Source organism: Lactuca serriola, chromosome 5 (genome assembly GCF_051521515.1).
Source record: "Lactuca serriola cultivar US96UC23 chromosome 5, Lser_US96UC23_V15, whole genome shotgun sequence".
NCBI classification, from domain to species: Eukaryota; Viridiplantae; Streptophyta; class Magnoliopsida; order Asterales; family Asteraceae; genus Lactuca; species Lactuca serriola.
Genome location: NC_136412.1, coordinates 99639092 through 99656707, shown reverse-complemented (window position 1 = coordinate 99656707; position 17616 = coordinate 99639092). Strand labels below are relative to the sequence as shown.

At 33.3% G+C, this 17616-nt stretch overlaps 1 protein-coding gene across 1 annotated transcript; it reads right to left on the bottom strand.

Moving 5' to 3' along the window:
• Positions 1–1972: 1972 nt before the first annotated feature.
• On the bottom strand, positions 1973–5348 carry LOC145051189 (UPSTREAM OF FLC protein (DUF966)). Its single transcript, XM_078999309.1, has 5 exons — positions 5106–5348; positions 4959–5028; positions 4750–4862; positions 2302–2890; positions 1973–2218 (listed from the first exon to the last, which is right to left on the bottom strand). Exons 1-5 carry the CDS (start codon positions 5269–5271, stop codon positions 2122–2124), a joined length of 1035 nt encoding a protein of 344 aa, XP_078855435.1. The 5' UTR covers positions 5272–5348; the 3' UTR covers positions 1973–2121.
• Between the last annotated feature and the right edge of the window lie 12268 nt (positions 5349–17616).

Below are 17616 nucleotides of genomic sequence, written 5' to 3'. Positions count from 1 at the left end.
TCACTTGGCACTTTTATATATATATATATATATATATATATATATATATATATAACTTTACCACTCTATAACTACCAACACTCGACATTTCTCACACAAATTTCTATATTTGCTCTCAAAAACTCATCGAACCACAATATCATCATCGTCATCTAGTTCATTGAATTCGATGAAGTTAGAATATGTAACATTTATCGATTCCGTCATTGCAAAATCACTCGCATATTTACAAAACAAGGAAGCTCAAAGTTCAATTTTTCGAACGAAAATAACACCTTTGAAGAGAAATCACAAAGTCAGGCACAATTCATCTTATAGAAGACTATTTTGTGGATGACGTCGTGTATGCTAAAAAGTTTCGACGATGGTTCCAAATGAAGAAAGAGTTATTTCTAAGCATTGTTGGTGACTTGAAGGGTCAATTTCCATATTTTTAGTTGAAACGGGATGAGAGAGTTAGAAAAGGTTTTTCTCGAAAAATACACAGTTGCAATTTTTCAGTTAGCATACGACATGAGAATAGAGAAATGAGATGAGTATTTGAGAATGCCTGAACGTACCATACAAGAAAATGTGTAAAAATTCGCTAAAGCTATTATTTTGGTTTATGGCAAATGATATTTTGCGCAAATAAGTATTTGTTCCTAAGAATTCTAAGTAGTATCGATTGCATGCATTAGTCTTGGACATTGTGCCCTAACACATGGTGTGGTCAACACAAGTGGGTTGATCATAAAGAGTTGTCGATTATTCTAGAAACAATCACGTCTCATGATTTTTTTGCATGCCATGCATTCTTTAGTATACTTAAGAGACATTCGCAAATATTGCAAGACGGGGCACGATCATATAAAGTTACAAGGTTGCAAAACATAATGTGCGTGCGTCATATTACATAATATGATTTTAGAAGATGATGGAAAAAAGATACGTCTGTACAATGAAAACCAAATTTTGCCAACCGTTGAAGGAGTGGTTGTTGATATGCAAGATTATAGGGTAAACAGAAGAAAAGTAAATGATTGTAACATCAATCACTCATTGCGCGTGGATTTGGTGGAACATATTTACATGGCTAATAGACAACAAGTGGTCAATGATTAACATAATGATTTGTTTGATAAATCAATTGAATATTCGGATGTGTTCATTGAGGGTTGGGACGCCGAATTAGTGTGACTTTATTATGTAATTTTTAATTATGTTTTCATGGTTTTATTATGTAATTTTTTTAGCTAATGAAATATTTTATCTTATTAACTCTTGTGTTTATTAATCAATTTTTTAATTAATTATATTTATTTTTTAAATTATAGTTTTTAAAATTATTATGTTTTTGTGAAAAAAATAGTGAAAAAGAGAAATGGATTATTCTCTTAGTTTTAAAAGGTATCAAATAAATAAATAAATAAATTGCCTGTAAAATGACATGTCATGATAAAATGTAAAAAAAGTGGTGTATTAAGTGTAAGATCCATATACTATATTGATTTATTTAACATAAAAAACAAATAAGAAGTTCTATATATTTGAGAAATTAAACTAACGAGGCTTTAATTTAAAAGAAAAGTAAAAAAGATATTGAATTATTAAAATTAATGTGTTTTTTTTCTGTTATAAATTTATACATATAATTTAGATAAATAAACAAAATAAACAAGCCTTTAATTTAAAATTTTAAAATTAAAAAGAAAATTTATTAATAAAATAGATATGCATTTATTATAACATTTATTATAATTATTATATTTAAATATTACGTGAGATTTAATAATATTAAAAAAAATCATAAAATAACATATAAAATAAAAATTAATTTTAAATAACAATGATATATAACAAAATAAATAAAAATAATTAATGGAACCTATTTTTTATATTGTTTTGTAGTCTACCCTGGTTAGCCTTTATTATTATTATTATTATTCAAATCTCATTGCTGTTGACAAAAAAGGCCAGATTAAGCATGTGCTGATCAAATAATACTATTTACCAGCTTTTTAGAACTCAAAGTCCACCCTGTTTCAGGTTTTTTGTCCATTAGGAAAACAACAAATAGTTAAAAAAGAAAGTCCGGATATGCGACATAGAATCAAGACTTTGTGAAATCTTTGTGGGCTTTTAACAAAATCTCTTCGGAATGCATTTCCCTGCAACAGCTTTCTCTCTCTTCACTTCCTCTTCATCCTCCACCATTGACACTGTTGTCTTGGATATCCTGACACCAAATTATAGATCTGATAATTAACGTGATTATCCCAAAATATATCGAAGATTTTTCATAAAACATGCGTCACAAACCTTTCCTCTTTGTAAGATGATGATTTGCTCAACATGGGTTCCACTTGAACTCTGTCTTCTGTCGTCATCGTCTCCACAATGCTCCCACTGAAATACTCCCTCTCCTCCGCCTGCAAATTCCCAAACCGTGGATTCTCCGACATGCAGCATATCTCGTCTTCCTCACCTACACCCACTGCCACCGCCACCGCCGCCTTACACAGAACATCTTTATGTAAACTGCTAGAGCTACAGCTGCTCTTCCTAGCCGCTGTGTTGGGTGGTGGTTGTTGATGATGGTGATGATGATGATCAGCTGTTTTTCCTTTAAACCCCATTGAGCCACCGCATGCCATTAAGTGAAGAAGCACCGAGTTACGACTCAGTGGTGGGTAAGGATCGCCGTCCTCAAACCGCTTTGATGGAGATGGAGGTGATGGTGTGGTGACGATGGTGGGTTTTGGAAGGATATCCCTTGAACATCTTGAAGGAGTGGTTGTGTAGTTTATTCTCTTTTCTTCAAAATCTAATTCCTCTTCGTTGAATTCGGTGTGTCGTTTCGGTGTTATCTGGCTGCGTTTTGGGGCTGCCATTTGCGATTCGTGTTTATCTAAGAAAAAACATCAAAAGATTTCAATAGAATTGAGTTTTAGTACAAAAAAGTATGGAATTTAACTATCTTCAACACAATATATTATTTTTTTTTTATAAGAAAACAAAAGACGTTGATTGCACAAAATTTAAATAAGTCCCTAAAACTTGGGAGCATTAGAAATTATAACGACACATTATACAAAGATGTAATAAGTTAGTATTAAAGAATGTAATAACTATTTCTAATATACTCATATTAGGAGTACAAACTAGTCAGTTATTCGTGAGTTACTCAGCATCAGCTCCTTAAAAACTCGTTTCGAATCGATTTTTAACGAGTTCGAGCCGACCTGAAGCTTAATATTAAACTCATTTATTAAATGAGCTCAGGCTCGAGCCTATGCCACTAAGCTTGATTAGGACCTAAACCAGCATATATATATATATATATATATATATATATATATATATATATATATATATATATATTAAATTAAAAACTATTTAGGGAATTAGGGATTTAAGGTAATAAACAAACTTCTTAACGATCTCAAATCGAGCTTAAGCTTATTCAGGCACGTTAGACAAAACCGGTCGAGCTCGAGCCCAAACCGAGCTTGTATATTTCCTTACGAGCTCGAGCCGAACTCAGTACAAGAAAACTGGAATCGAGCCGAGCTCGAGCCTCATATTAGTTAAACATGCCCGATCAGAGCTTGACCAGGTCTAGGCTCGGCTCGTATGTAGCCCTAATTCATATCAATGCATCAGTTCATAACTAATTTCGATTTAAATTATGTTTTTATTCCAAATTAAAAAAAAAATACACAAGTATTAGAGCATTGGAGTTTTTATGTTTAAATATTTGATGTAATACATATAAATTTGTTAGATTCGTAAAATCTAATTTTATCTGTTGTATAAGTAAATAAAACAAAAATTTACAAATCTTAAAATTAACGGATGAATTTGTAAATATTTATATATGCATTACCTTAAAAAAAGATACCGTTTCATTGACGTTTACATTTTACTATTTACAACACTGAAATAATGTATTTAATAAGGAAAATTTGTCATGAAGACAAGTATAATACAGAATTTAATACATGCATGGATGGTGTTAATCCGAGACGTACATAAAAAAAGCCTGTATGTCTTTTAAGAAGCAATACAGTGAAAAGTAAAAGTGAATTTAATTAGAAAAAGGACTAAGGAGTTGAATGTCATTCTCTTGCATTTATTTCCATATCTATTTTTATTATTCTTTTAACCTGTAAATCTCATTTTGTCCTCGCTGCTTGTTTTTTAACAATTTTTTGATGAACAAAAGATTGAAAAGCCCTAACAAATTTTCAACAAATCATCTAAAAACCCACTTTTATTTTTTAAAATGTTAAAATATTGTATTATCTAAGAGTTTAATTACTGTAAATCCTAGATAGCCACAAATATTAGGTTATCGCCTCTCTAGGTTTGATGGATATTATCTATTATATTACAAAACTTTTGAAAATATAGAGATTTTAATGGATGCATTAAAAAAAATAATACAGTGGTTCTTCTATTGGTTCAATGAAAAAATAAGCTGTGTTTATCTAAGGTCAAAAAACCTTCATTTATTATAGTATATATATATATATATATATATATATATATATATATATATATATATATATATATATATATATATATATATATATATATATATGAATTGCTAAAAATATAAAACATCATTATTGACAAACATAAATACATACACGGATATCTATATTAAGATAGATGGTAGTTATAAGAGTAAACTGTTGCACTTTCTCTCCTATTTCATCATATAACCATTTATTTATTAAAAAAGAAAGAGAAATTGTATTTAACCTGGGGAGTGGTGTACGAGTTGAGAAGCCTTGAGTACATACTCATCTCCTTCTGATGGACAAATTACATCATTCTCACCCAAGTCATTCCACACATATCCATTCTTGTACATCCTAAAAAAACAACCACATTTATATCAATAAATGAATAAACATTTTATAAATTAAACACATATGATATTTTGAGTGAAAAAGGTAAAAAGCTTCGACCTTTTGCAAGACCAAGAGTAGAGAGAAGGCATTCCTCTACCTCTAAGAACACTGAGTCTCTCCAACACATCTACAGTATCAAACGTATAAGTCAAACACTAAAAGGTAAAAATTAGAAGGTTAAGACATATGAAGAAAATGAAGAACCTTTGAGACGAAGCTGGTGATGAACAAAATGTGTGACTTCTAGGATATGAGGGTGCTCAAGTTGACCATTCTTGGAAAGATAGTAAACGACTTGGACCTTTTTGAATGTTGGTTTGACCATAGTGGTTGACTTTGGTGGAAGTTTGATTCTTCTACCCTCGGCCATTTTTTGCTGAAAGCGAACTTTCTCTTTGGACCACCTTTTATCCTGAGGCAGGAAAGATTTAAGAGAGAGAGAGAGAGAGAGAGAGAGAGAGAGAGAGAGAGAGAGAGAGAGAGAGAGAGAGAGAGAGAGAGAGAGAGAGAGAGAGAGAGAGAGAGAGAGAGAGAGAGAGAGAGAGAGAGAGAGAGAGAGAGAGAGAGAAGTGACGTGAAAAGTGAGTGTGACCGGTGATGTTTAATCTGGAGTCGATTTCTTTTATTTATATACAAGTTATATCTTTTCTATAAAAAGATAAATTCACCAGTTGATAGCAGTCATGATATTTGGATTTTAAGATATATTTAGTTACTAAAGTCCAAGATCTAGTATTTGTTTTTTACATTTATCATAACATCACTACATAAATTCTAAATCTGCACTTGGCTAGATGGAGTGGCGCTTATAGTGGGGTAGAGGCGATACCGTCAGTGAAATATTTTTGGTCATCCAAAGGTACCGTAGATGTGAATAGGAGGCTAGGAGCGGATATATAATTCGTTCAATGTGTCTCTCTCTTTGTACTCTCAAACTTACGAAGTTGTATTTCAATTCATTCATAAAGATATATATTGAAATCGTTTTGTATGATAGTTTAGTAGTTTGTGAATTTCTTTAATATTATGTGAATTAGTTTATATTTACTTCAAAAAAAATTCTAAGTGGGTTGTGAAGGATGAAAAAGATGGGTTTACATATAATATAGGAGGTGTGAAATTTATGAGAGAGAATATTATGTATTTAATAAAAATTATATCTCAAAGTTGTCACCATATTCATTAATTTGAAAAAAATGATGTTTGTAAGGTGTCTTCATAAGTGAACTACCTTTAAGAAGAAAACCAAGATCCTTCAGACTCACATCTCGTGCGCCACTGTTCATAACCGTCCATGTAATTAAAAAATTGATTTTATTTTCTTTTATATTATATACTAGACGAATGTCCGTACGTAATTCAGAAACACCTATATAGTTGAAATCTTTATAAATATATGTTTTTTTAAATATAATAATATCGTTGTTAAATTTGATATAATAATTCGTATGATAAACTGATATAATATATTGATTATTTTGATTATATAAAAATATATAAATCGATTATAATTGCATAATCTCAATCATTTGAATGATTTCTACCCGCGAGTTACACATGAATAATCTCAATCATTTGACTTTTACCCTTGGTCAAAGTCAACTCTCGCCGAGTCCCTATTCTCACTCCTCGACCCTACTCGCTGCTACTCGTCGAGTATGGCATCGACTCGACGAGTACCATCTCGATCCAAGAACTCAGACAATCTTCATCCGACTCGTCGAGTCATATGAACAACTCGACGAGTTGTTCTTGAGCTTAAGAAGATTGCCTTGGACTCGCCGAGTTGTATGAACAACTCGCCGAGTCCCTCCATTACTGAGTCTACCCTCAAACTCGCTGAGTACACTCCACTACTCACTGGTCCCACTCGACACCGCTCAAAAGGAAGAAATCAGGGACTCGCGACTCGACTCGCCGAGTCACAGCCATGCAACTATTCTACACTCGATTCTGCTCGAATCCATTACATACAAATGATAGATCTGAGTCCAATAAGCTGATTTACCACGTAAAGTTTCCAACTTTACGTGTACAAACACATGAAAAAGGGAATAAAGGCTAAAAAGGCACTTAAAAGGGTAGATCTAGGGTTATGATGCAAAATAGCTCCATAAAGGCAATAGATCTGGGCTCTACAACTCCCAAATGAACAGATCTAAGGATATCTCGACATAATAGGGCTTCCATATCAAGATAAGGCTTGAGAATAGTGTCAACTAGATCTAGAGGGGTTTTTAAAGCATAAAAGGGAAGGAAATCCGAAGAATACCTCAAAGAACTCTGGTTTTCCCTTGAATCTTTGCTCTACAACTCTTCTCCTTGCTCCTTTCTTCTTCTCCTTCTTCAAGCCTTCACAAATGCACACAAGATCACTTAAAATCACTCAAGAACGAATTAGGGTTTTCTCACAGCTCTCTAAGGGTGAAGGAGGCGAGAATGGAGGCTATAAGGTGGCTTAAATAGTGGGCAACCCGGGGATTTAGGTTTTCTCCCAGACAGACAGACTCGCCGAGTCCAGAATATGGACTCGCCGAGTCGCCAACTAACACGTGCTCGAAATCCCGACCCTACTCGGCGAGTCAGGCTATGAACTCGCCGAGTCCCTCTTGCAAACTTCAAAATAAATGCTATGGAATCATCATACCGGAGACGGGTCGTTACATCATCACTAAACATATCAACTCAAATATGTAAGAGAAAACAACATGACATACAATTATTTCTTTTACTTAAATTGTTTTAGACAAATAAATAAGAAAGTTCACCTCCCAACAAGTATCTAACATTGTATGATTTGAATCTAAAAAGGAAAAATGAATAAGAAAGAAAAGATGGAAACTAGGAGAGAAAATACTGAGAATATGAGATAACATGAAACGTCCAGGCTGTATGATTCTTACAGATATGGAAATTTAAGAAACAATGATATAAATTAACAAAAGTAAATTAGTTCAATAGGAAGAAAACATACCAAATCAACAAAAATTGACCTTCATTTATAGAAAAAAATCCATCAATAATGAGATCTGCAAAATAAGAACATACTTTTAATGTTATTCCATTTTGATTATTAAATTTTCAAATACTAGAGAAAATCGAATTATGCCATTGAAGTACCAATAATCGACATAGTAAATTAAGGTTTTGTCGATTCCTAATGCAAAAATCAGATGACTACTCCATGACTGACGAAGTAATCGAGTTGGTGATGAAATTATCTTGAAATCGTTGATTTATATAGGAATCAAAACCCTGACTTGTAGCAGTCGAGAACTAAAAATTAGGGTTCGTGGGGACAAGAATCATTGGATGCTTGGCGCTTAATGGATTCAACCTCCAGGAGGTTAGAAGTTTGACATCAATCTTGAGGGAGGTTGAAGAACGTGGAAAGCTTAAACAGTAGGGAAACTGTAGGGAACGTGTGAGGGGAGACATGGAGAAGAATACCATCTTTAGTGGAACAGTGCATCAAGCAAAGAAACCATAAAATACTTGTAAATAGTGAATTAGAACGGTTGGGATGTAAATTTGAAGCGATCCAACGGCTGTGAGTGGGAAAACAGTTATCGACTCCCTGTGGTTAGAAATAATAATAAGTCAAGGGTTTTCTTATGTAGATATATTACGCGGATGTTCTTATTGTGCATGTTAAAATTATGTACTTAGTTATATTAACTATGAGATAATACTTCTTGTGTTATATTTCTTGTATATGTATGTTCAAGAATCATTATTGAATGATGTTTCTAATAACATATGATCATATAGGGTCACACCTTTATCAAGTTGACATATTTTGAATATTTATTATTAATATAATTATTAATAATTACACAACTCTTGTACTTAATTAGTGAATAATTATTTTTTGTGAAAATAATAATTAAAGAGAGCGTAACTAATTATTATATAATATAGTACGATTTAATAAGTCATGAACAAAGTTTTTGACACTTTGACTAACCTTAGATTTGCTTGGTATTCACCATTAGTTACCTTTATGTAACTAGAGAAACTAGAAAAATCATTTTGTCTCATCTATACACCATGGCCGAAAATATGGGAGGCATGGGAGGTTTCTTATCAACCTATCTCCCATGTTCTCCATGCTTACTTTACTAGGTAATAATTTATAGTATTTTATCGAGTAACTTTTAACCATGTATGGTAATATATATAAAGGAGTGTAGAAGCTTGCAAAGTGGCTAGTTTTTTTCCATGCATTTCTTCTATATTTCTCTCTTCATGGACGGGCTATCTAGTTCTCCCTCCTTCTTTCTCATGCAATCTTCTTGCTTGCTTTTTGGAGCTTCCTTTTGTGTCTTTCATTAGTGGTTACTTTGGTAAGCACTTAAAGTCCTAAAGAATAAAGTATTACAAGAAGGAACTAGCATTTCTAGTGCCTTATTCTTGATGGTGGAAACTTGTAGAGAAGATCATCCTCTTTGATCTTTCTATCTTTATCAACTCCCCAAAACCAAGTAGGTTCAAATTCTTCAAAGATTGTCATTCTAAAACACCTTATGGTTGGTTTTAATATTATCCTAACCTCTTTAAAAGTATCCTTGGTGATTTTGTTTTGAAAACACCTTATATTTTGTATCAAAACACCTTATGGTTGTTATTTTTAAAGCTTCTGTTACGGTGTTTTATTTATGAAAAACTCTCTTATATTTTGTATCAAAACCCATCAATATTGATATATAAAATCATAAGTTTTTTTTAACAATATGATAATATAATTTTATATTAGAATCAAATTTTGAAATGGCTGCTACATGCGGTTTACGCATGAATAAGATTAAATATGATTCTTAATTTAGTGTTAGTTTTAACTATTATCATAATGTAACACCTTTATTCTTTTTATAGAAAAAATTAAAACTTTTGTATAGGTCTCTTTTATAAATTTCTTTACATAAAACATAATCTTTTAGATTAATAGCAATAGTCTCCAAAATAAAAATTTTAAAGCATATTAAAGATATTAAGCATATTAAATATAATTCGGACGTTGTTGCAATCAGGTCGCGTTCTTCCCTTTGTTCACCTCGGAGAATCATAATCATTAATAAACAATGAGTACGCTTAACTCTTAGTGAGTAAAAAACAATACTTACTAATTATATTAAGTATATATTACATAACATATAAATACTTATCACATAATCCTAACACATATTATTAGTACCAACCATAAACTATCACTTTCTGTAATAGGGTCACTCATGACAAAATTGTGATCACTTTGCATTATAGGGTTACTCATGATCATCCTTTAACCTTGATCACTTCCTTTTATAGGGTCACTCATGATCATCACATATACATATAAATTTAACTTAATAAACGAATTAATGCAACTCACTTGATCAATCTTGAATCAACTTAGTAGTTTGGTTTGCAGATATGCACAAACAACACATATCAAACTATAATACTGTATGGGTTACTGAGTATTTAATCATAGAAACTAATATCTAAATTCTTTATTAATCACACTAATAATGGATTGACTATCAAATAGGAATTGGCCAGTCAAGACATTTGGGAGGCAAGACCATTTCGACATATAACTATAACATCTAGTTTCGAATGTTCTTGATTTTAGGATAAAGAGCCATAATTTTATTAGGTAAAGGTCTTAGGCTTCAAGGGAATAGATTTTAGATCTTATTGTATGTTGATAATGTTGGTTAAGTGATTTAATCCCTTGAATTTTGCGTTAGATCCAAAGGGGTAAAATGGGGAAAGTAATATTATGTACTTTTGCACTTATGAATAAATTAATTTACGTATACTTTAAGCTAAAAGTCAGTGGATAGAATCGTGGGGCTTTTCAGTTCATCCGTATACATATAAAAATCACTGAAAACATAGTTATAAAAAAGAAATTATGATCGTTTGAAGCTGAAGTAGAAAACCAGAGAATCAGGAATTTATTGGAAAGCATGGTGCATCCTTTGAAATTGCGGGATGTCACCCGTCCAGTGGTCTGTGCATTTTTTAGGGTTTTTGGGGGTATTTAAAGGCTATTAACCCCAAGTATTCATTGTTTTCAACCTCTGCCTCCTCTAGAACACATGTAATGAAACCATAACCTCCATTGAAGTGTTTAGAACTAATCCTCTCTCCTAAATCCATTTGGTACTATCTTAATGTATATTTAGTGCTTTCTTTTGATGGTATTGAGCTCTAAAAGGAAGAATAACAAGAAATATTGGTCTTTGAAGTGATGTATTTGAAGTATTCAACATCTATTCACCTCTAGACCTTTGTAAGTCATAACGTTCCAATCTTTATTGTGTTTTATATTCATATCTATGAATATTTGGCGTTTTAGTCCATTTTATTGAGTTTTGGTCCCTTGGTGGCTTGTTCCATAGAGTTTTTGATTGATGTTTAGGATGATCTATGGTCATTTGATGGAGTAGAGAGTGCAAGTCATAGCTCTCTTTACTCTAAGCATGAAGAAAGATGGGTTTTTGGCCATTTCTCAACTTAGTATTTTAGATATTGGAAGTTTGTAGCCTTATAATGGATAAAGTTGGAAACTTTATCCATTTAGACATCATGTTGATTCAAATCTAAAAGTGGAAGACTTGGGCTTATTAGATTAAAACAAGAAAGATGCATTTTTGGACTCTTGAGACTTAAATTCTAGATATTGGTTGTTTAAACTATGGGAATAGATAAAGTTGGAAATGTAATATATTAAGTCACTTGGGAGAATTAGATCTAAGATTTGTGGCTTTGGACTTAGAGGATTATGTCCTTAAAGGCAAATGATATTAAGTCGAGAAATCGCGACGTGGAGGGTCATTGGTCACAGTGTGGTAGAGGATAGGTCTTGCATCTGTTTGTTCGAATCTTGTCCATGGTGTATGTAATGCCCGTGTTTCTAGGCTAAACATTAATATTGACATGATAGTCTAGGTTAAGCTTTGTGACTCATTTTGGAGAAATGAAAAGGAATTATGTGAATATTATGTGTTTTATGCTTAATTATTAGGGTTTAAATAATTAAGAATAAAAAACTAAATATTATATAAAGCTGATATCTATTAAGAAACTTGTAGTGGGCGTGACAAGGATTACAGATACATAAAGAACGCCAAAATCCGAGTTATAACGAAGAAGTTATGACCTGTCGAAGTTTCGCGATAAACCGGCACGGTGCCGAATGTCGTAAAAAGTGAGTTTTCGATAAAATACTTTTTTGGCCTAAGTGATCTAAATGAAACTCGTAGTGTTCATTAAACCAAGAGTAGGTATAAAAAGAGCACCCAAATCTGACTTCGTATGAGGAAGTTATGATTTTTCGAAGTTTCAGCTTAGCAGTAGATAGCTAAAAACTCAAATTTTAGATTAAGTGATTTTTAGCCGACACAATCTAAACGAGAATCGAAGGTCTCATCATTAGTAGCACAACGGTAAAAAGTCTGACGAAAACAGACGTCGGATGAAGAAGTTATGAATTTTTAACGGATTTCCTGTCCCGGTCTGTTAAAAATAATAATATAAAAATCAAAGTCAAAATTAGCCGACGAAGTCTAAATGAAAGTTGTAGAGCGTAATTTTACCTACGCGTGCATATAAAGAACATCAAAAACAAAGCTCGTATGCGAAAGTTATGAATTTTAGAAGATTTTGGCACAAAATTCGAGAAATTTCGCATAGATAAGCTTCACCTGGAAATGCTACGTCTCCCTCGCTGCATGCTTGCCATGTGTCTGAATTGCTAAGTCACCGGTGGCCAGCTGGCGAGGCGTGTCGCACCCTCCTCGCACCAATGGTTCGGTCCAATAAGAGGTTGCCCCGTGATTGGTGCAATATGAGAAAAGCCCTTACCCAAACGTTGACCCTCGTCATTTAGCAGAGTAGGGATGACAACCATGGACTGTTCTAAACGGTCTGTGGAACACTAGCAGGCTCGCAACCTGTAGGTGTTAATGGACTTGAGTGTTCATTCGCTGTACTCTATTCCCCTCATGAGTGCCTTTAGGGCATGTATGACTAGGGAAACCACTTAGTATGTTCATCAGCTGTATGGAAAACCCATTGACATGTATTGTGGGGGGGGGGGGGGGGAACTCCCATGGGAAATACCGTCGATGAATATGAGCTATGGACTAGCACATGGCGACGATGTGACTTCATGCCTATTTGACATAAATTGTTGAAGGAAAGCAATGTTGTCACCTTGTTGGTTGTTTTATGTTAGGATGTCTTTTTTGACATAACTTGCTGAGGAACCCCCAAAGCAATGGTGTCACCCCTAGTGATAATCCTTAGGTTAGGTCCCTTGTGATAGTTGTTTTAGGGACATAAAGTGAGGATAATGGGAATGGGTAATTAGGGTTATTTTGGTTGATGAAATTAATAAATTTATTGTTGATTGAGAACTTAATAAGTTTATTATTTATTGTGGGTTGAAAACCCTATATGCTCACTAGGCTCCCAAGCCTGACCAACTCAGTTTATTTGTATCACAGGTATCGATACGAAGTTTCTTTACACTGAGAGATTAAAAGAGAAGTAGGTCACTAGTGTAAATGAATGTAAGTTTTGTTTATGCTTATGTTTTGTATTGACAATGACATCCCAATGGTTTAAGTGAATAAAATACATTTCTTCGAAAATGATTTGATAACATATTTATTATGTTTTTCTGGGAACAAATTCCGCAACACTTTTAATCAAATGATTACTCTGAAATTATTTCAAAAGCCTAAATTAAACCGTTCTTTTCTTGCCATGAATTTGGGGATGTCACAATTGGTATCAGAGCATTAGTTTAATCGAACTAAGAAACTGTAAGATTTCTAGAATTTAACTTAGAATGCTAAGTGATGATTGTGAGATGAGTGTCCGCTATATTTTAGATACGAGCACAAGTTTTTTTAGGAAAGATGCCTAAAATGTTTTATGTGTTAAATATTTTAACTTAGTAGAGAAATGAGTCATTTCAGTAATAGTCCAAGTAGAGCATTAGTAAACTATTATAGGTATAGTTTAGGAGAATGCTATTCATTACTTCTAGTAAAATGAAGCACGTAAGGAATCAATACCAAAACAGAACAAACAGTGAAGAGAATCAAACAATACCAGAACAGAACAAACAGTGAAGAGAATCAAACAATACCAGAACAGAACAAACAGTGAAGAGAATCAAACAATACCAGAACAGAACATAACAAACAAGTTAGGTTGCTATAGCATGAGAACACACAAACAGGATCTAATTATACTAATGAATCACTAACGCATTAGTGATAGTTATATTAGGTATACATGATCATATAACTTTAATGTGAATTACACAGCTTGTAAGAAATTACTGGGGTCGCATTTGGTTCCCTCAATCTGTTTACATTGAGAGCCTTTAGTAGGGGTTCTAGCTTTCACATTATGACCATAATAAAACAAATATGTTTTTAGGTTATTAGTACCTCCGCATGTCATTATAAACGACATAGTTATAAACTAGGGAGAATATACTTCTACATTTGACAAAGGACCAGTCGGGTTTAACTCAGAACAGAAGATGCCTTGGTAGAAGGCTACGATTAAAGGTTAGGATCATGATGCTAGCTTTATGATTCCTTAATGTATACACTATAGGATACATATATGCTAGTAGATTCCGACAGCTAATAGGATGTGTGTTCTTCGCTGTAATTCCTGTTCCCATTGGATGTGGGCTTGCACTGAGGTCACCCAATCTATTATCTACCCGAATCTATATATATCTATGCTTAGTATACATTAAGTCATCATAAAGGTACCAGGTATGGATCAGGTCATAGGACACAGAGTCAATGCACAGTTATTCTAGTACAAAACTTACTTATCAAAGATAGTATTTTTGGTAGACAAAACTAGAGATTTCCCAGAAAAGGGCTTAATCCATTTTATTAAGCCAGTACAGTTTTAGAGACTTTAAGTGAGTTAACTCTATAACACCTTAGTTTATACAGCATGTTTATATATAAAACTAATATCCGATAAATAGCTAAATGTGTGTTTTCCCCCAACATCCTGTTCCCGTTGGATGTGGGCTTAGGGCAGATTCCCCCAATTAACTATCTACCCGATATCAGATTATATATAGCAGTATAAACAAAGCTATTATAAAAGTAATCACCGTAGTCAATATTTTACTATAAGAAATATAGGTTTTCTTAAAAGAACTCTCCATTAGATATAAATGAGCCATTATATATAACTCCATGAGTAACAAGTGAATACACCAATGTTATATATGACAACGATCTAACAACCAATGGAATGTGTGCTATTCGCCTTACTTGCTGTTCCCCGTTGGGTTGTGAGTTTAGGGCAGATGCGCATAATTGATTGTTTGTTTACTCTAAGTATGTATAACGTGTACCCACTTAGTACACATAGAAAGGCTTGTAGTGTCATTTTACTTAATTTCCATTATAGTAGGAAATATAGGATTTTCTAGAGGAACAGGCGAACTTTTCAAAACAGAACTTACAACTTACATCACTTGTGCATATACATTTTCAACCACATTTTTACAGCTTACTCACATCACTAAAATCTTATGAACTCACCAGCTTAATTGCTGATCAACTCTTTCAAATAACTTGTACTCTCATGAGACTATTAGACAGGTGCTCGTGCTGGGAATTTAGAAGATGGAGCATTACAGCTTAAAGTCTTGTTTTGTTATTTGTTTATTACTTCTATGTTTTGTGAACACACACATTGTAAACACTTTCTTTCTTAATGAAATGGTTGTTCATTACTTGCTTACCATATACATATCTCGTGATACTTGACATGACGTCCTCCACCCCCGAATGTTTCCGCTGTTCCGGTTTTGGGGTGTGACAAAATCTCTATTTAATTAATCACCATTCAGTTACAATTTATTATTGCTACATTGGTTCAAAAAATCAACTAACTACTAAAATATAAAATCTAATATCATCTCTAATCCCCATGATCCTATCATGCTCGAAGTGCTTGACGTTGCCTAATCCCTTTGTAAGAGGATCAACATGATTATCCTCCAATGATACACGTTTTACCATGAGTTCACCTTCATTTACTTTATGTCTAATGTAGTGGTTTCCCTTATCGATCTGCCTGGATCTACCATGATCCTTTGGTTCTTTATTTCAAGTCATCATACCTTCGTCGTTGCAGAATATCTCTATTGGATCTTGGATTGATGGAGCAACTCCAAGATCTGCTATAAAATTCTTCAACTACATTATTTCCTTTACCTCCTTGCTTGATGTGATGTACTCTGATTCACAGGTAGAGTAAGCCACTGACTGCTGCTTGGATCTCTTCCAAGTCATTGCTCCACTATTCAATAAAAAAACCTAGCTAGATTGTGAAAAACTATTATCATGTTCTATTTAGAAGTTGGCATGACTATAGCCAATCACCTTAAGCTCATCTTTTCCACCAAAACAAAGACCATATCTTTCGTTTTCCATAAATACTTAAGAATTTTTTTCACAACAGTTCAATACTTTAGTGTGCTAAACCAGAATTTCCGTGATATATGCTAACCATGCTCAAGGCATAAGCCACATTAGGTCGAGTACATTTCATAACATACATGATTGATCCTATAGAGAAGCATATGGGACTCGACTCATTATATCCATTTCCTTATCGCTACTAGGAAATTAAGTCTTGCTCAACTTAAATGTATGCTGCATCGGTAAGTACCTTTTCTTGGAATTCTCCATACTAAAACATTTCAATATTTTATCCAAGTATCTACTATGGCTAAGTCCTAGTAAACGTTTCTGTTTGTTTTTGTGAATCCTTATTCCATGAGTATAACTAGCTTCTCCCAGATCCTTCATAGAGAAATATTTTCCAAACCATGACGTAATTTATTGCAAAGTTGGAACATCATTTCCTTTTATTCCAAGAATATAAGTATCCTCTCCCAGACCGTTCATAGAGAAATAGTTTCCAAGCTAAGACTTAATTTATTGCAAAGTTGGAACATCATTTCCTATTAGGAGTATGTCATCCACATACGAGACTAGGAAGGTCACTACACTCCTATTAGATTTGATATATACACGCAAGAATCATCTTCACTTCTAGAAAATGTAAATTCTTTGACCTTTTCGTAGAAGCAAAGATTCCAGATACGAGATGCTTGTTTCACTCTATAGATGAAATTCTCAAGCTTGCACACCTTATTAGGGAATTTGGCATGTTCAAAATCTTATGGTTGATCCATGTAAACATCATCATCTAGTTACTTTTTAAGGAAACTAATTTTAACATGCATTTTCCATAATTCATAGTTACAATGAGAAGTTATGGAAAACATTACCCTAATTGACTTAATCTTAGCAACTGGTGAAAAGGTCTCATCATAGTCTATCCCTTGGGTTTGAGTAAAGCCGTTTGCAACCAGCCTTGCCTTGAAGGTCTATACATTACCACCCATGTTAGTCTTCTTCTTGAAGATTTATTTGCAAGCTACAATATTCCAACCATCAGCTTGATCGACCAAGGTCAAAATTTGGTTATCATACATGGATTAGATCTCGCTTTCTATTGCCTCTTTCAGTTTAGCATCCTCAGGGACTGCCATCATTTCTTTTTAGCTAGCCAACTCATCCAAATTTACAAGTGTGTTATCATTGATAAATATGTCCCCATTTTCCGTTATATTGAAACCATAAAACTCAGGTGGTAC